General features: G+C 46.2%; 1 protein-coding gene across 2 annotated transcripts in view; it reads right to left on the minus strand.

The window, feature by feature from the left end:
- Positions 1-19,564, minus strand: part of LOC130299925 (ABC-type organic anion transporter ABCA8-like) — a 42,944-nt gene that overhangs the window by 978 nt on the left and 22,402 nt on the right. The window contains exons 21-30 of one of the 2 annotated variants that reach the window (XM_056551502.1): positions 9,346-9,466; positions 8,649-8,766; positions 7,964-8,055; positions 7,699-7,856; positions 7,428-7,503; positions 7,231-7,325; positions 6,992-7,111; positions 2,854-2,994; positions 2,608-2,687; positions 2,482-2,537 (exon numbers count right to left, since the gene is read on the minus strand). In XM_056551502.1, coding sequence (XP_056407477.1) covers positions 2,482-2,537; positions 2,608-2,687; positions 2,854-2,994; positions 6,992-7,111; positions 7,231-7,325; positions 7,428-7,503; positions 7,699-7,856; positions 7,964-8,055; positions 8,649-8,766; positions 9,346-9,466 — 1,057 coding nt within the window. The remainder of the gene's footprint in view (positions 1-2,481; positions 2,538-2,607; positions 2,688-2,853; positions 2,995-6,991; positions 7,112-7,230; positions 7,326-7,427; positions 7,504-7,698; positions 7,857-7,963; positions 8,056-8,648; positions 8,767-9,345; positions 9,467-19,564) is intronic. The other variant, XM_056551503.1, reaches the window with a different exon arrangement.

The following is a 19,564-nucleotide window of genomic DNA, read 5'->3' on the forward strand; positions in this document are numbered from 1 at the left end:
CGTCCCAGATCCCCAGTAGACAGCGCTGCCTTCTCCTGTATGCGCGATACACGCACATACAGGAGAAGGCGTCCCCTCTGTGTGAGCCGCATCTGCAGCTTACACAGAGGAGACGTGACCTCCGCCCCCACGCAGCACGCAGTACAGGCGCCGGTGACGTCACTCATCCGGCCCCTGTACTGTGGAGGGGAGAAGACGCGGGCCCCTGCTGAGGAGATCGCTGCGTGGGGGTTACTCTGCATATACCTATGGGGAAGAGGTTACTCTGCATATACCTATGGGGAAGAGGGGGGGGGTTACTCTGCATATACCTATGGGGAAGAGGGGGGGGGTTACTCTGCATATACCTATGGGGAAGAGGGGGGGGGTTACTCTGCATATACCTATGGGGAAGAGGGGGGGGGTTACTCTGCATATACCTATGGGGAAGAGGGGGGGGGTTACTCTGCATATACCTATGGGGAAGAGGGGGGGGGTTACTCTGCATATACCTATGGGGAAGAGGGGGGGGGGTTACTCTGCATATACCTATGGGGAAGAGGGGGGGGGTTACTCTGCATATACCTATGGGGAAGAGGGGGGGGGGGTTACTCTGCATATACCTATGGGGAAGAGGGGGGGGGTTACTCTGCATATACCTATGGGGAAGAGGGGGGGGGTTACTCTGCATATACCGATGGGGAAGAGGGGGGAGGTTACTCTGCATATACATATGGGGAAGGGGGGAGGTTACTCTGCATATACCTATGGGGAAGGGGGGGGGTTACTCTGCATATACCTATGGGGAAGAGGGGGGGGTTACTCTGCATATACCTATGGGGAAGAGGGGGGGGTTACTCTGCATATACCTATGGGGAAGAGGGGGGGTTACTCTGCATATATCTATGGGGAAGAAGGGGGGTTACTCTGCATATACCTATGGGGAAAAGGGGGGGTTACTCTGCATATACCTATGGGGGGATTACTCTGCATATACCTATGGGGAAGAGGGGGGTGTAACTGCATATACCTATGGGAAAGAGGGGTAGTGTAACTCTGCATATACCTATGGGGAAAGGGGAGGAAAGGGGGGTGGGGTAACGCTGCCTATACCAATGGGGAAGGGGGGTGGTGGTGACTCTGCCTATACCAATGGGGAAGAGGGGGGGGAACTCTGCCTTTACCTATGGGAAAAAAGGGGTTTAACTCTGCCTATACCTATGGGGAATGGGGGGGGGGTTGACTCTGCCTATACCTACGGGGAAAGGGGGTGGGGGGCACTCTGCTGCCTATACCTAAGGAGAAAAGGGGGTTAACTTTGTTCCTATACCTATTGGGAAGGGGGTTTAACTCCGCTGTCTATACCTTTGGGGAAGGGGGGGTTAACCCTGCTGCCTATACTTACAGGGAAGGGGGGCTACCCAACTTTATACCTAGATGCCTATCTGCTTACCTACATACCCAGCTACATAACTATATACATACCTGGCCTTTATACATGGCTGCCTAACTACCTAGCTAGCCCCCTACCTACCTAACTTGTCACATACCTACATATCTGGCTTCCTGATCTACCTAGTTACGTATTTACCTGGCTACCTACCTACCTGCCCTTTTACTGTGCAGGACACCAAGGAGGGCATTATTACAGTTATTGGGCCTGTAGATGGAAAAATTATGCAGAGGAGCGGAGAGCACTGGAAAAATGCAAAGTCTGGCATGTTTTTCCTGCAGATGTTAAGAGATTCCCGTGGCGGTCTTATCCGGACGGAGGAGAAAAGGAAAGAGTACGCCGCTGATCAGAAAAGACGTAATTGTGAGTCCCAAAATATAACTGTAATCACATCCTGGTATACACATCCTGTGTGCAGTTGATATCTACCGCCATATGGTCCTGTATATAATCACTTATATTGTATACAGATCATTTATAGTATACTGGTCTGTATATAGTGGTTTTATTCAGTACAGTATGGCGGTATTATCCAGTTATTGTGTGGTGGTATATATTTACTCCTTGTATACCAGTATTATTGGTCATGGAAATTTACCTACGTTAAAGTGTTTCTTATATATATAAATTTTAGTTTATTGTGTGTGGGGGATTTGGGTGGAATAGGGGCATGGCAGAAGATTGATGAGCTGCATAGCCTAGCAGGGGCCCTTGCCTTTTTTTGTTCCGAGGGCCCCGAGTGTTGTCAGTCCGCCCCTGGGGGGAGGGGTGTAATTAAGGGGGGGGGAGGGGTGTAATTAAGGGGGGGAGGAGGGGGTGTAATTAAGGGGGGGTGCGGGTGGGGGGGATGCCAAACAAAGGGTCCGCCCCGGGTGCCAAATGCTTTTAGGTACGCCCCTGCATGTAATCTCCTGGTTGGCCTTTATTATATAACATCTAACATATTGGGGGCTTCTTATAGTGGGGACCTGTGAATTAGAAGCTGTGGCCCTCATGACCCTGTGACCTCTCTGACCTGTGACAATGACCCTTTCCCGCCCACAGGGTACCTGCTCCAGAGTGGACTGCGAGAAGCTGTACTCATCAATGCTGAACATGCGCTTTGCTGTGGAGAAAGAAGTGAGATATGAGAGGGTCTCCTGAGGGTCCCGAGCCCCTCTGCTCCGCCATCTTACCTTCCTCAAGGTGTAAGAACGCCTGGGATAAGGACTTCACGTTACCCATTGGGATCTTGTAGACCAGAAAAGTGGAGAACCTGGGGAAAAACCAGAGAGGTCTATGGGAGATGAAGGGATGAGAGGGGGAAAGGCAAAGTCTCCCATGTAGGAGGAAGGAAGCAACCCTCAATGGTAATGGACCCTTGTGACTATTATTGTAGGGACTGAGCTGTCTGTCAAACACCTGTCCTGCCTGTCAATCACCTGTCCTGCCTTGCTGCATCTGGGAAGAGCCGGGTTATCTCTTGGTGAACCACATCCACAGTCTGCGAATCCTTCATCTTAATCTCCAAATAGTATCCTTTACCAAACTTACTCTTCAGCTGCTGGATGGTCCCAATGTACCTGCAAGTGAATGACAATATGTCAGATCTGAGAGGATATCCGAAAACTTAAGGACTGCAAAGATATCAGAAGAGTGGAGAAGACCTCAAAAGATCTGAGAAGGCAAGAGGAGACCTGAAAAGACAGGAAAAGACAGGAAAAGACCTGAAAAGACAGGAGAAGACCTGAGAAGACAGGCAGTAAAAGACCTGAGAAGACAGGCAGTAAAAGACCTGAGACGACAGGCGAAGACCTGAGAAGACAGGCGAAGACCTGAGAAGACAGGCAGTAAAAGACCTGAGAAGACAGGCAGTAAAAGACCTGAGACGACAGGCGAAGACCTGAGAAGACAGGCGAAGACCTGAGAAGACAGGCAGGAAAAGACCTGAGAAGACAGGCAGGAAAAGGCCTGAGAAGACAGGAGAAGACCTGAGAAGACAGGAGAAGACCTGAGAAGACAGGAGAAGACCTGAGAAGACAGGAAGAAAAAGACCTGAGAAGACAGGAAGAAAAAGACCTGAGAAGACAGGAAGATAAAGACCTGAGAAGACAGGAAGATAAAGACCTGAGAAGACAGGAAGATAAAGACCTGAGAAGACAGGAAGATAAAGACCTGAGAAGACAGGAAGAAAAAGACCTGACAAGACAGGAAGGAAAAAGACCTGAGAAGACAGGAGAAGACCTGAGAAGACAGGAAGAAAAAGACCTGACAAGACAGGAAGGAAAAAGACCTGAGAAGACAGGAGAAGACCTGAGAAGACAGGAAGGAAAAAGACCTGAGAAGACAGGAAGAAAAAGACCTGAGAAGACAGGAAGAAAAAGACCTGAGAAGACAGGAAGATAAAGACCTGAGAAGACAGGAAGATAAAGACCTGAGAAGACAGGAAGAAAAAGACCTGAGAAGACAGGAAGATAAAGACCTGAGAAGACAGGAAGAAAAAGACCTGACAAGACAGGAAGGAAAAAGACCTGAGAAGACAGGAGAAGACCTGAGAAGACAGGAAGGAAAAAGACCTGAGAAGACAGGAAGAAAAAGACCTGAGAAGACAGGAAGGAAAAAGACCTGAGAAGACAGGAGAAGACCTGAGAAGACAGGAAGAAAAAGACATGAGAAGACAGGAGAAGACCTGAGAAGATAGGAAGGAAAAAGACCTGAGAAGACAGGAAGATAAAGACCTGAGAAGACAGGAAGAAAAAGACCTGAGAAGACAGGAAGAAAAAGACCTGAGAAGACAGGAAGAAAAAGACCTGAGAAGACAGGAAGAAAAAGACCTGAGAAGACAGGAGAAGACCTGAGAAGATAGGAAGATAAAGACCTGAGAAGACAGGAAGATAAAGACCTGAGAAGACAGGAAGATAAAGACCTGAGAAGACAGGCGAAGACCTGAGAAGACAGGAAAAGACCCGAGAAGACAGGAGAAGACCTGAGAAGACAGGCAGGAAAAGACCTGAGAAGGCAGGAAAAGACCCGAGAAGACAGGAGAAGACCTGAGAAGACAGGCAGGAAAAGACCTGAGAAGACAGGCAGGAAGAGACCTGAGAAGACAGGCAGTAAGAGACCTGAGAAGACAGGCAGGAAGAGACCTGAGAAGACAGGAGAAGACCTGAGAAGACAGGAAAAGACCTGAGAAGACAGGAGAAGACCTGAGAAGACAGGCAGGAAAAGACCTGAGAAGACAGGCAGGAAGAGACCTGAGAAGACAGGCAGGAAGAGACCTGAGAAGACAGGCAGGAAGAGACCTGAGAAGACAGGCAGGAAGAGACCTGAGAAGACAGGAAAAGACCTGAGAAGACAGGCAGGAAGAGACCTGAGAAGACAGGCAGGAAGAGACCTGAGAAGACAGGAGAAGACCTGAGAAGACAGGAAAAGACCTGAGAAGACAGGAGAAGACCTGAGAAGACAGGAAGAAAAAGACCTGAGAAGACAGGCAGGAAGAGACCTGAGAAGACAGGCAGGAAGAGACCTGAGAAGACAGGCAGGAAGAGACCTGAGAAGACAGGCAGGAAGAGACCTGAGAAGACAGGCAGGAAGAGACCTGAGAAGACAGGAGAAGACCTGAGAAGACAGGAAAAGACCTGAGAAGACAGGAGAAGACCTGAGAAGACAGGAAAAGACCTGAGAAGACAGGAGAAGACATGAGAAGACAGGCAGGAAAAGACCTGAGAAGACAGGCAGGAAGAGACCTTAGAAGACAGGCAGGAAAAGACCTGAGAAGACAAGAAAATATCTGAGCGGATATCAGAAAACCTGAGGACTGAAAAGATATCAGAAGAGTAGAGAATATCTGAGAGGGCAGGAAAATATCTGTGAGGGCAGGAGAAGGCCTGAGAGGGCAAGAAAAGACATGAGAAGGAAAAAGAAGATCTGAGAGGATATCTGAAAACCTGAGGACTGAAAAGAAGAGTGGAGAAGAATTGAGAAGACTTCAGAATACTTTAGAAGGCAGTAGAGAAAATTTTGGAAGCTCTCAAAAGAACTTAAGGTATCTTAGAGGACCCCAGAAGGCCAGAGAGGATCTCAAAAGAACCAATGAGATCCCAGAAGACATGACAGAAGAAACCTGAAACAACTTCAACAAGCTTTAGATCAGTGGTTCTTAACCTGGGTTCGATCGAACCCCAGGGGTTCGGTGAGTCAGTCCCGGGGGTTCGGCGGGGGAGGTCGCAACAGGACAGGCAAACCAACCAATTGCTTGGGGCCCCGAGCAGAGCCGGTGTTTGCCCGTCCTGTAGCAACGGGGCAATTCCCCCCATCACTATTAACTCACCTGCAGCCCCGCGTTAAGTTTCAAAATGCAGGGCCGTCGGGATATAGCGCACACTGGGACGTCACTGACGTCCCGTGTGCAACCATGGAAATGAAGGCGCCGAGGACTGGAGGATAGAGAAGGATGAAGACACGCGCTGGCCAGCTTGGTAAGTAACCAGCGGCACGTCATCTTCGGTGCTCCGACCACCGGTCCCAGGACCTACTGCTATAGCCGGAGCGGTGGTCGGAGCACTGATGTGGGCAGTACACAGGCATACACTGTATATGGCTGGAGGCTGTGTATGTCTGTGGGGTAACACTGCCTACATCAGTGGTCTTCCACCTGTGGACCTCCAGATGTTGCAAAACTACAACTCCCAGCATGCCCGGACAGCCAATCCGGGCATGCTGGGAGTTGTAGTTTGCAACATCTGGAGGTCCACAGGTTGAAGACCACGGGCCTACATAATGTGGGGGAACACTGCCTGCCTAATGTGGGGGAACTCTGTCTGCCTAATGTGGGGGAACTCTGTCTGCCTAATGTGGGGGAACACTGCCTGCCTAATGTGGGGGAACACTGCCTGCCTAATGTGGGGGAACTCTGTCTGCCTAATGTGGGGGAACACTGCCTGCCTAATGTGGGGGAACACTGCCTGCCTAATGTGGGGGAACACTGCCTGCCTAATGTGGGGGAACACTGCCTGCCTAATGTGGGGGAACGCTGCCTGCCTAATGTGGGGGAACGCTGTCTGCCTAATGTGGGGGAACACTGCCTGCCAACTGTGGGGGAACACTGCCATTGTTGCGAAAATGACATGAGAGCGGCACTTGCCAAGGTAAAGCTGCGCTTTTCTGAACTGGTCTCTGAAAGACAACAGCAGAAGTCACTGATTTGCAGTAAATATTCATTATGTTTTTGTGTGAAAATCCTGTTTTCATTGTTTTGTTCCTTGTTCTTAATGGTTTTGTTCATTTTGTGCACCTATGTATAAATATAAACTTAAATATATACCTCCTATGTTCACATTTTATTTTTCTAATTAAGAGGGGTTCGGTGAATGCGCATATGAAACTGGTGGGGTTCAGGACCTCCAACAAGGTTAAGAACCACTGCTTTAGATGGTCTGAGGAGACTACAGAAGACCTGGGAAGGTTAGACAGGCCTTGTGTCCACAAGTTAGATTCCATGAAGCAGCATTGTGAAGTCTCGTGAACACTGGCATAGGACATCTTCACAAGAAGGCCAGGGCATGTCCTCCATCTCCATACCTGAGCTTCCCAGACACCATGATGGCCACACGGTCACACACCACCTCTGCCTCCTCCATGTAATGTGTGGTCAGAATGGCTCCCCTTTCCTTGTTCTTGAAGGCTGCACGGATGGCTCTCCTTAGAAGGATTTATATCAGATTATTTACAAATGCCTTTCATAGGAAGAATATTCTGACTATTTCTTGATGGCTGCACAGTGGGTCTCTACATATGGTGGATGTCAGGAGGACACTCACCACAGACGCTGTTGTCCATTGGGATCCAGACCAGTAGAAGGTTCATCCAGGAGGACAATGGTTGGGTTCCCAAGCATGCTGATAGCAAAGCACAACTAGGACAAGGAAAGGAATTGTTCTTCAGATCTTGGGAGCTAAGACATGAACCATTGGAGGAAATTACCACAAAAAATAGCTCACGGAGAAGCTCACCCCACCTTTCTGGAGACTCCTGCTGACAACTTCTTGGCTGGTTTATTAAGATATTCCTTCAGTTCTAGAGCCTCAGACACCCTGGAAAGACACCATGTGAGGCATCAGTGGTGGTGAGACCTATCTCATATAATGTAAGGTAAATATACTACCCAAAAAAAAAAAAACGATGGGTGTATTATGGGGCTTCTAAACCAGAGACTTGCATGCCTGTCAGGCCTCTCTCCCATCTCTTTACTAAAACCTATAAACACAGTCCCATGATGAGGGTTTTACCTCCTGATGGCCAGGGCTCCATCATTCTTCTTCATTCCCTTCACAGCAGCGTATATCTCCAGGTGCTCCTTCACGGTAATGTCCGGCCATAGAGGATTGTCCTGACAACAGTAACCCAGAAATGTGGTGGAGTCCTCAGAGGCGTCACACAGCACTACCTACAGGAAAACCCCAGACAATCGCGACTGTATCAGTGACTGTAACGGATATGGGGGCAACAACAATGATGGAGACAACACTTATAGTGGAGACACACTGTGCTCACCTCACCCGCTGTGGCTGTAATGTCCCCCGCCAGTGTGAAGATTGATGTGGTTTTCCCTGCACCATTGGGACCCAGTAACCCTAAAACTTCACCTAGATGATGATAAAACAAACCTTACATATAAGGAGACATGGACAACATGGACTACACACTGACCTGGAACCTCATGAGACATCTGTGATGGGAACCACTATGGTCTATGGTACTAATAACACCTGGCCAGGTAATCTAAAGCAGAGACCACATCTATCATGTACCTGTCTTCTGCTTATTACTCCACATTGGGGTGGTCCAGACGTTCCCCCTTTACATGGCCAGGTGTTATGTGTACAATAGACCATGTCTGGGGGTCCAGGTGTGTCCCCTTTACTGCTCAGCCCCTCAGCTATGATGCTTTATGTATGGTCCTGATCGCCTATGGGAATGTTAGACCTTACAGACCTACTCAGTCTCCTGGTCCTGGGTGCCCCACCACATCCTCTACGCCACCTACAGTTTTGAACCTGTTATTGTCTTTTCTGCTGTTTGACATATTTATTAACCATTTGTGCCACATGGATCACTGTGGACATCGCTGAAGACGGCTAAAATTAAGACATAAAGACTTGATGCCAAGACTAAAGGCTGGCACTTGCCATTTGCCACCATTATGTGCAGGACATGGACAGCGTCGCCCGCTTCTCACCTTTCTTCACACAGAAGGAAATGTTCTTAATAGCGACTCTTTTCTTCTTCTTAAAGCTGAACACACCTGACTTTATTTTGAACTCCTTGCGTAGACTGTCCACAATGATGGCCGGTGTCTGAAAGGAGAAGGAGAGGAGGAGAAGAGAACAAACAAAATGGAAGAACAACCAATAGAAAAAGAGGAAGAAAAGGAACAAGTGAAGAAGAGGAGAGAGAAAAAACAGAAGAAGAGGATGGAAAAACAAAAGAGGAAGATGAAAAAAACTGAAGAAGAGGAGGAAGAAAATACAGAAGACGAAGAAAAGGGAGAAAAAACTGAAGAGGATGAAAAAACAAATGAAGAAGAGGATGAAAAAACAGGAGATGATGAAGAGGTGGATGAAAAAACAGAAGAAGATAAAAGAGGAGGAAGAAGCATAAAATGAAGAAAAAGAAGCACAAGATGAAGAAGCGGAGAGTGAAGGATTTCCTGATGTTCTATAATGGGAAGGTCTACAGGGAATCCATTCATCTCTGAATGCAATTGAGCAGTCATGGGGGGCAGCGGCGGAGGGTCCCTAATGATAACATTCTGATGATTGACAGGATCATGTGACCGTGTCTTATTTCACCCCTGATTTGCGGTTTGATATTGAGGTCCCCGGGGCCCGGCCTGACCCAAATACCAGGATGATGTCCTTGCCTTGGCTCCTTACCGCCTCCAGATGTTTGCTGGCTTTGGCGTGTTTCACCATCTCCCTTTCAGCCAGAACTTCCTCCTCCGCATCAGCCACATCCTCAGGATTCGGTTTTATCATCACTTTTCTTCTTATTGTTCTGAGAAGAAATAAAGAAATATATATGAATACAAGTTACAGTATATACAAGCAATGTCTATGCATGAGGAAATACGGCAATTGTGAAACCCTCCAGATACCCTGCCTGGCCAAGGAAGGTAGCAGGACTTTTGGAGAGCCTTCAGCTTCATGCCTACACGTCCTTCTAAGGTTGTTCCACATTGGGCTCAGTCTGTCAGTGGTGGGTAGCGCACCTGCTCCCCTATTGTTTGTCCTGGTGGGTACCCCATCTTATACTTGCTCAGATGGGCCATCCCGACCGGCCAATGATTTGAGCTTCTCCTTATCTAGATGTCAACTACTGTGCCTTTTAAAGGGAGCGGTAGTTTTCAGGGTTCTTTTCTCTGTCCCAGGACTCAGCTGACCTGGGCAGTGACTCTCAAGTCTATGTGGAGCCTCGTAGATAAGATGCAGGAAAAAACCCGGATTCAAAGCGCAAACCACTGCAGATGTCTCTTCAAGGGTAATACAACTTTATTACAGCCACATACAACGCATTTCGAGGCGCATGCCTCTTCTTCAAGTAACAGATTATCTGTATGCTAGTGCCTCTATGTACTTTTTATAAGTAAAATTGGCGCCAAAAAAACAGGGATTTTGGCCCCGCCCTCTGGGCGGAGTCAAAATGTAAGGTACTGCCCAGATGTTTGGCCCGCAATATTTAAAACACAATAAAATAAACAATAAAACACATTCAGGGATAGTGTATGTAAATAGACAATAGCTTGTTCAGTGTAAATGATGTTCTGATGCGGAACAACTCTATTTATGTCTCGGAGCGGCTATGCTTCCTAACGAACAACAGAGGGGAGTCCAGCGCATGCGCTCTGTATTCAGAGCCAGCGGCGCTTCTGCGCCGGCGCGGTCTCCCTATCACAGTGGAGAAAACGTCACGCATGCGTTCATCCTACAACACTCACGGTGCTACTGCGCCGGCGTGGTTTCTCCTCTGTAGTAGAGAGAGAGAGTGGACATCGCGCACGCGTACGTCGAGATGCCACTGTTGCAGGTACTCATGGATTTTGAAATACAACGCGCTAGCGCGCATTGTATTTAGCTGGAATGACATTTACATGGAGTTAACCTAATATTCCGTTCAGATGGATATCTCAATATCCAAGTGGTGATCGATCTTCTAGTTTGCTTGTGTGCACGCTGTCACTGTTTCTCTTCTTCTATATGAGAATGGTAGTATTGTCTAGTATGTCGATATTAATCTAATAGTTGCATAAATCTTGAAAGGTGTGAGTGTGGTACTTCTGTCTGGCACAGATACACTGGTCAGGTTATATAGCTGAGGAGAACAGGTAAGTATTCACGTGTGCCAGGCAGGATTCCGTTTTTGGAGCTGGTTGAATTGCAATATAAATGGAAGAAATAATGATACTACTTTTCTGTATCCATGTACAAAAAAGGGGGAGAACTCGTTTAAGCATATATCTACGCGACACCTAGATGATATTCACAGTAGATCAAGTCTATGGTACCTAGATAATGTTATCAGTAAAGAAAGACCAGGCAATCCGATGGTATACTTTGTAGATCAAGTCCGGGCAATTAGATGGTATACTCCATAGATCAGGTTCACCACCCCTGGATGATGTTGTCCGTATATCAAATCCATGCATTCATTGAGGCCAATAGGTGTTAAAGTATTAAGTTTATAAATCCAGAAGGATTCTCTTCTCTGGAGTATTTCAAACCGATTATGGAGCTCTGCTGGTATAGATTCTATTGCTGTTAGTTGTTATTATGTACCTCGTGTGCGTGGCGTGAAATACTATGAAGTAGATATCCTTTTTGTACATTTGATCTATGTTTATTCATCCTAGATCTCAAATGTTGTATCGTACGTCCCACGTACTGCAGATGACATTCACATTCCAGCAGGTAAATCACGTATGTGGTTGAGCAGTCAATCCTATTTTTAATCTGGAAGGTCTCACCTGTATTGTTGCTCTGGAAAGTTTTTTTTTGCCTTGTTCAATACTATGACAGCATTTGCAGGAATTTCCACCACACTTGAAAGTGCCTGTCTTTTTTTTCCATAATTTGTTTAGTGTGGTTTTTATTTTTTAATCTGTTCGGAGCTAATTTGCTTTTAAGGGTGGCCGCCCTTCTGAAAGTTAGTTGAGGTTTTTTTTTGGAATGTGCTGATTAAGAATTGGGTCCTTGAGAAGGATGTCCCAATTTTTCTCCAGAATTTTTCTGATGATGTTGTGATTGGTGGAATACGTGGTAATAAAGTTATGTTTGTATTTTTGTTGTTGTAATTCCACCTGCGTTACTCAGAGGTGTGGAAATTTTATAAAAAACTACTTGTCCACAGGACTAAAATGGAGCAAAATCTACTTGTCCTCCTCCACTTGTCCGGCCAATTTTCGCTTTTACGCTCTGATTTTTTCCTCCTCGCCCTACCATAACTATCTACTATAATGACACCTTTTAATTTTTCAATAACATATTCTCTGAACCAAAAAATATATATATATATATATTAAGGGAAGTGAAATTGAAATAGTAAAAGATAATTTTGCAGATTTGGTGGTTTTTCTTTTCTGCGCCATTTACCTTGTGGTTGAGGTAACATGTTAGTTTTATACTTTAGGCGCCTGATTACAGTAATACCAGATTTGTATCGTTTACGTCATGTTTTACTAATTCTGAACTTTTTCTAATTTTTTTAATTGCCATTTTTTAACCCCTGTAGCTTTATTTTTTTTTCCCGCATACCAGGCTGTATGAGGGATCATTTTTTGCGCCATAATCTGTTTTTTGTATCGGTACCATCTTGATATTGATCTGACTTTTTAATCGCTTTTTAACTTTTTTTTCTGGGATATTATAAAAATTGCAAATCTGTGGTTTGGTATTTTTATTACATTTACCGTACGGGATACATAATGTTATATTTTCATAGGTTGTACAATTACGCACGAAGCGATACCAAATATGTTTATTTTTATTATGTTTGCATGTTTTTATATAGGAAAAGGGGGTGATTTGAACTTTTAACATGGAAGGGGTTATGTAGCGGTCTTCAAACTGTGGCCCTCCAGATGTTGCAAAACTACAACTCCCAGCATGCCCGGACAGCCAACGGCTGTCCGGGCATGCTGGGAATTGTAGTTTTGTAACATCTGGAGGGGCACAGTTTGAAGACCACTGGGTGTCTTTCAAACTTTTATTAAAACTTTTTTTTTTTCTTTTACACTTTATTAGACTTATATGAGGAATCATTAGATTCCTAAGACAGATGAATAGATTCTATTGAACTCCATTGATCTGTGATCCATTGATATAGTCTGGTCCAGCCAGGATCTATCAATGACAGAGCCGGGACAGGAGGAAGCAGAGGTAAGTTCTCCGGCTACCTCCATAGTGGATCGCCCCCTGCAATCGCGCTGCAATAGTGTGATCCACCCCACTAGCCCACCAGGGAGCGTTCACATGTCCCTTTAGACCAGTGGTTCTCAACCTTTTCGGTGACCGTACCCCCCAAGGCCTAAAAGTATGTCCAAGGGTACCCCCTCACGCGGAACTTGCGAGCGAGGGGTACCCGCAGACAAAAGGCGTGTTCTTACCTTTATACTAATGCATCCCATCTCCATCTTAATCCCCTTGTGCTATTATTCCCCCTCAGTCTTAGTCCCCCTGTCCCACAATTCCCACCTCCCTCTGATTCCCTTTTACCATTATTCCCCCTCCATCTTTATCCCCTTGTGCCATTATTATCCAATATGGAGCAAGGGGATTAAGATGGAGGAGGGGGAATAATGATACAGGGGGATTAATATGGAGGGGGGGGGTTTGATAATTCCCCCCTCCCTCTGATCCCCTTTTGCCATATCGGATAATAATAGCACAAGGGGATTAAGATGGAGGGGGGGGGGGGGATAATCACCCCCCCCCTCCTCCATATTAATCCCCTTGTGTCATTATTCCCCCCTCCCTCTGATCCCCTTTTGTCATTTTCCCCCCTCCATATTAATCCCCTTGTGCCATTATTATCGGATATGGCATTATCCCTCTCCCCCTCCATCTTAATGCCTTGTCCATTCTGAAAGAGGTGAAATGTCATCCAGGATACCTGTGGGCTACCCTGGATGTCTCGGCATTATATTCAAACATACCCCATGAGCAGGGTCTGGAAGTCGTGAAAGGAGTACTGGAGGAGAGGATCACTCGATGCCACCAATGCAAAAACAATTTATTACACAGTGTATCAAGTTCATATTACACCATAACTATATTTTACATTTGAAGGGAAAATCTATAAGCAGACCCGCGGGACCGCAATGGGTACCCGTTTTGCGCCGGCCTTCGAAAACCTATATATGGGTGCTTTTGAACAAGCATTTATAAATGAGGACCATCCTTGGTCAGAAAACATAGTACTTTATAAACGATACATCGACGATTTGTTATTCGTCTGGGACGGGTCAAAAGAAGACTTCATCAAATTTACAGAACACCTCAATGGTAATCACTACAATATTACTCTCAGTGGGAAATGCGACAGTCAAATGGAGTACTTAGATCTTATGTTATCTAGTAGCAACAATCAAATTATAACAAAAACTTTCTTCAAATAAGTAGATAGTACCAGTCTCCTATCATATAAGACTGCCATTATAGAAAATGGAAGACGAGTTTGCCATACGGACAGTTCCACCGGATACGGAGAAACTGCACGAGGAATGAAGATTTCAAACTCCAAAGCAAGACTACATCTGAGAGACTTATTGAAAAAGGCTACCCTAGGAAAATCATAAAAGCGGCATATCAGAAGGCCCTAACTAAAGGAGTCAATGAGGAAGTAGAAGAAGTGGCTATAGGAGAACATGCAGAAAATACTGAAAGTAACGCAGGTGGAATTACAACAACAAAAATACAAACATAACTTTATTACCACGTATTCCACCAATCACAACATCATCAGAAAAATTCTGGAGAAAAATTGGGACATCCTTCTCAAGGACCCAATTCTTAATCAGCACATTCCAAAAAAAAACCTCAACTAACTTTCAGAAGGGCGGCCACCCTTAAAAGCAAATTAGCTCCGAACAGATTAAAAAATAAAAACCACACTAAACAAATTATGGAAAAAAAAGACAGGCACTTTCAAGTGTGGTGGAAATTCCTGCAAATGCTGTCATAGTATTGAACAAGGCAAAAAAAAACTTTCCAGAGCAACAATACAGGTGAGACCTTCCAGATTAAAAATAGGATTGACTGCTCAACCACATACGTGATTTACCTGCTGGAATGTGAATGTCATCTGCAGTACGTGGGACGTACGATACAACATTTGAGATCTAGGATGAATAAACATAGATCAAATGTACAAAAAGGATATCTACTTCATAGTATTTCACGCCACGCACACGAGGTACATAATAACAACTAACAGCAATAGAATCTATACCAGCAGAGCTCCATAATCGGTTTGAAATACTCCAGAGAAGAGAATCCTTCTGGATTTATAAACTTAATACTTTAACACCTATTGGCCTCAATGAATGCATGGATTTGATATACGGACAACATCATCCAGGGGTGGTGAACCTGATCTATGGAGTATACCATCTAATTGCCCGGACTTGATCTACAAAGTATACCATCGGATTGCCTGGTCTTTCTTTACTGATAACATTATCTAGGTACCATAGACTTGATCTACTGTGAATATCATCTAGGTGTCGCGTAGATATATGCTTAAACGAGTTCTCCCCCTTTTTTGTACATGGATACAGAAAAGTAGTATCATTATTTCTTCCATTTATATTGCAATTCAACCAGCTCCAAAAACGGAATCCTGCCTGGCACACGTGAATACTTACCTGTTCTCCTCAGCTATATAACCTGACCAGTGTATCTGTGCCAGACAGAAGTACCACACTCACACCTTTCAAGATTTATGCAACTATTAGATTAATATCGACATACTAGACAATACTACCATTCTCATATAGAAGAAGAGAAACAGTGAGAGCGTGCACACAAGCAAACTAGAAGATCGATCACCACTTGGATATTGAGATATCCATCTGAACGGAATATTAGGTTAACTCCACGTAAATGTCATTCCAGCTAAATACAATGCGCGCTAGCGCGTTGTATTTCAAAATCCATGAGTACCTGCAACAGTGGCATCTCGACGTACGCGTGCGCGATGTCCACTCTCTCTCTCTACTACAGAGGAGAAACCACGCCGGCGCAGTAGCACCGTGAGTGTTGTAGGATGAACGCATGCGTGACGTTTTCTCCACTGTGATAGGGAGACCGCGCCGGCGCAGAAGCGCCGCTGGCTCTGAATACAGAGCGCATGCGCTGGACTCCCCTCTGTTGTTCGTTAGGAAGCATAGCCGCTCCGAGACATAAATAGAGTTGTTCCGCATCAGAACATCATTTACACTGAACAAGCTATTGTCTATTTACATACACTATCCCTGAATGTGTTTTATTGTTTATTTTATTGTGTTTTAAATATTGCGGGCCAAACATCTGGGCAGTACCTTACATTTTGACTCCGCCCAGAGGGCGGGGCCAAAATCCCTGTTTTTTTGGCGCCAATTTTACTTAAAAGTACATAGAGGCACTAGCATACAGATAATCTGTTACTTGAAGAAGAGGCATGCGCCTCGAAATGCGTTGTATGTGGCTGTAATAAAGTTGTATTACCCTTGAAGAGACGTCTGCAGTGGTTTACGCTGACACCGGAAGAGCAGCACCACCATTTACCTATGCGCTTAAAGTAGTTGTGAATTCTTCACAACTAATTCAGGTGAGCACCTTTACTTAAAACCTGTCTGTGCATCACCTGCCTTCCTGAATATACTGTCCCATGGGAAGCTGTGCCTTTTTTATTTTATAGAGACATTTTGTGGAGCCTCGGCCACTGACTCCTTCTGTTCATTTCTCTCAGCTTAAAGCTGTAACCGCTCCAGAATGTCTTGGATCAGGCCATGGTTCATGTGCTTGTGATCTGCAGAGAGCAACATGAGGGGAAGCTGTGGGTCTGGGCTGTATCAAATGTCCATACCTTGGTAACTGTTGGTGGGATGTACCAGTAACAGATAGGCAGAGCTCCCTGAGGATATGTTGTGTTGTGGCATCCGGGTCAGCCTGGAATCTGTGTTGGGCCGGGAGAGTCCCCGAGGTGTTGGCTCCTCTTCTCTGTCACCTTCTCCTTTCCATTCTCAATTGTCCCCCCGTGTATCCCCATGGTATTCTGGTGCAAGAGAATAGGACAGCTGGTGGTCACTATTTCTGTTTGAACTTGTAGCGGACTTAGTATTAATTAGGAAAATCTTCAGCCAATTATTTCCTAGGTGCTCGTACAACCTCATGGCGCTCAGTCTTTGCCACAACACACAGCACCAAGGCTACAGCTCCAATAGAAATTAGCAGGGTACTGTTCACATTGAGCTGTACCCAGGATGCACTGGACCTGCTAATGATGGATCTACACTACTGACCCTGGCTGTCCCAATGGGAGCATCTCCTGCACCTTCTCAGGCCTTTACTATTGAGTGGGCTGGAGCAGAAGGATGGCTCATGACATATTGTGCCCATCTTGGCTGGTGTCTCGGCATATGGTGATGGTGCACCAGTGTCGCTCTCTGCATGGTCTTCTCATATGGTGATGGTGCACCAGTGTCGCTCTCTGCAGGGTCTTCTCATATAGTGATGGTGCACCAGTGTCTCTCTGCATGGTCTTCTCATATAGTGATGGTGCACCAGTGTCGCTCTCTGCATGGTCTTCTCATATAGTGATGGTGCACCAGTGTCTCTCTGCATGGTCTTCTCATATAGTGATGGTGCACCAGTGTCTCTCTGAATGCTCTTCTCATATAGTGATGGTGCACCAGTGTCTCTCTGCATGGTCTTCTCATATAGTGATGGTGCACCAGTGTCTCTCTGCATGGTCTTCTCATATAGTGATGGTGCACCAGTTTCTCTCTGCATGGTCTTCTCATATAGTGATGGTGCACCAGTGTCTCTCTGCATGGTCTTCTCATATAGTGATGGTGCACCAGTGTCTCTCTGAATGCTCTTCTCATATAGTGATGGTGCACCAGTGTCGCTCTCTGCATGGTCTTCTCATATGGTGATGGTGCACCAGTGTCGCTCTCTGCATGGTCTTCTCATATGGTGATGGTGCACCAGTGTCGCTCTCTGCATGGTCTTCTCATATAGTGATGGTGCACCAGTGTCTCTCTGCATGGTCTTCTCATATGGTGATGGTGCACCAGTGTCGCTCTCTGCATGGTCTTCTCATATAGTGATGGTGCACCAGTGTCGCTCTCTGCATGGTCTTCTCATATGGTGATGGTGCACCAGTGTCGCTCTCTGCATGGTCTTCTCATATAGTGATGGTGCACCAGTGTCGCTCTCTGCATGGTCTTCTCATATAGTGATGGTGCACCAGTGTCTCTCTGCATGGTCTTCTCATATAGTGATGGTGCACCAGTTTCTCTCTGCAGGGTCTTCTCATATGGTGATGGTGCACCAGTGTCTCTCTGCATGGTCTTCTCATATAGTGATGGTGCACCAGTTTCTCTCTGCAGGGTCTTCTCATATAGTGATGGTGCACCAGTGTCTCTCTGCATGGTCTTCTCATATAGTGATGGTGCACCAGTGTCGCTCTCTGCATGGTCTTCTCATATGGTGATGGTGCACCAGTGTCGCTCTCTGCATGGTCTTCTCATATAGTGATGGTGCACCAGTGTCTCTCTGCATGGTCTTCTCATATGGTGATGGTGCACCAGTGTCTCTCTGCATGGTCTTCTCATATAGTGATGGTGCACCAGTGTCGCTCTCTGCATGGTCTTCTCATATAGTGATGGTGCACCAGTGTCGCTCTCTGCATGGTCTTCTCATATAGTGATGGTGCACCAGTGTCGCTCTCTGCATGGTCTTCTCATATAGTGATGGTGCACCAGTGTCTCTCTGCATGGTCTTCTCATATAGTGATGGTGCACCAGTGTCGCTCTCTGCATGGTCTTCTCATATAGTGATGGTGCACCAGTGTCTCTCTCTGCATGATCTTCTCATATGGGGATGGTGCACCAGTGTCTCTCTGCATGGTCTTCTCATATGGTGATGGTGCACCAGTGTCGCTCTCTGCATGGTCTTCTCATATAGTGATGGTGCACCAGTGTCGCTCTCTGCATGGTCTTCTCATATGGTGATGGTGCACCAGTGTCGCTCTCTGCATGGTCTTCTCATATAGTGATGGTGCACCAGTGTCTCTCTGCAGGGTCTTCTCATATAGTGATGGTGCACCAGTGTCGCTCTCTGCAGGGTCTTCTCATATGGTGATGGTGCACCAGTGTCTCTCTGCATGGTCTTCTCATATAGTGATGGTGCACCAGTGTCTCTCTGCATGGTCTTCTCATATAGTGATGGTGCACCAGTGTCTCTCTGCATGGTCTTCTCATATAGTGATGGTGCACCAGTGTCTCTCTGCATGGTCTTCTCATATAGTGATGGTGCACCAGTGTCTCTCTGCAGGGTCTTCTCATATAGTGATGGTGCACCAGTGTCGCTCTCTGCAGGGTCTTCTCATATAGTGATGGTGCACCAGTGTCGCTCTCTGCATGGTCTTCTCATATAGTGATGGTGCACCAGTGTCTCTCTGCATGGTCTTCTCATATAGTGATGGTGCACCAGTGTCGCTCTCTGCAGGGTCTTCTCATATGGTGATGGTGCACCAGTGTCGCTCTCTGCATGGTCTTCTCATATATTGATGGTGCACCAGTGTCTCTCTGCAGGGTCTTCTCATATAGTGATGGTGCACCAGTGTCTCTCTGCAGGGTCTTCTCATATGGTGATGGTGCACCAGTGTCTCTCTGCATGGTCTTCTCATATAGTGATGGTGCACCAGTTTCTCTCTGCAGGGTCTTCTCATATAGTGATGGTGCACCAGTGTCTCTCTGCATGGTCTTCTCATATGGTGATGGTGCACCAGTGTCTCTCTGCATGGTCTTCTCATAAAGTGATGGTGCACCAGTTTCTCTCTGCAGGGTCTTCTCATATAGTGATGGTGCACCAGTGTCGCTCTCTGCATGGT

The sequence above is a fragment of the Hyla sarda genome, unplaced genomic scaffold, assembly GCF_029499605.1.
Source record: "Hyla sarda isolate aHylSar1 unplaced genomic scaffold, aHylSar1.hap1 scaffold_1068, whole genome shotgun sequence".
NCBI classification, from domain to species: Eukaryota; Metazoa; Chordata; class Amphibia; order Anura; family Hylidae; genus Hyla; species Hyla sarda.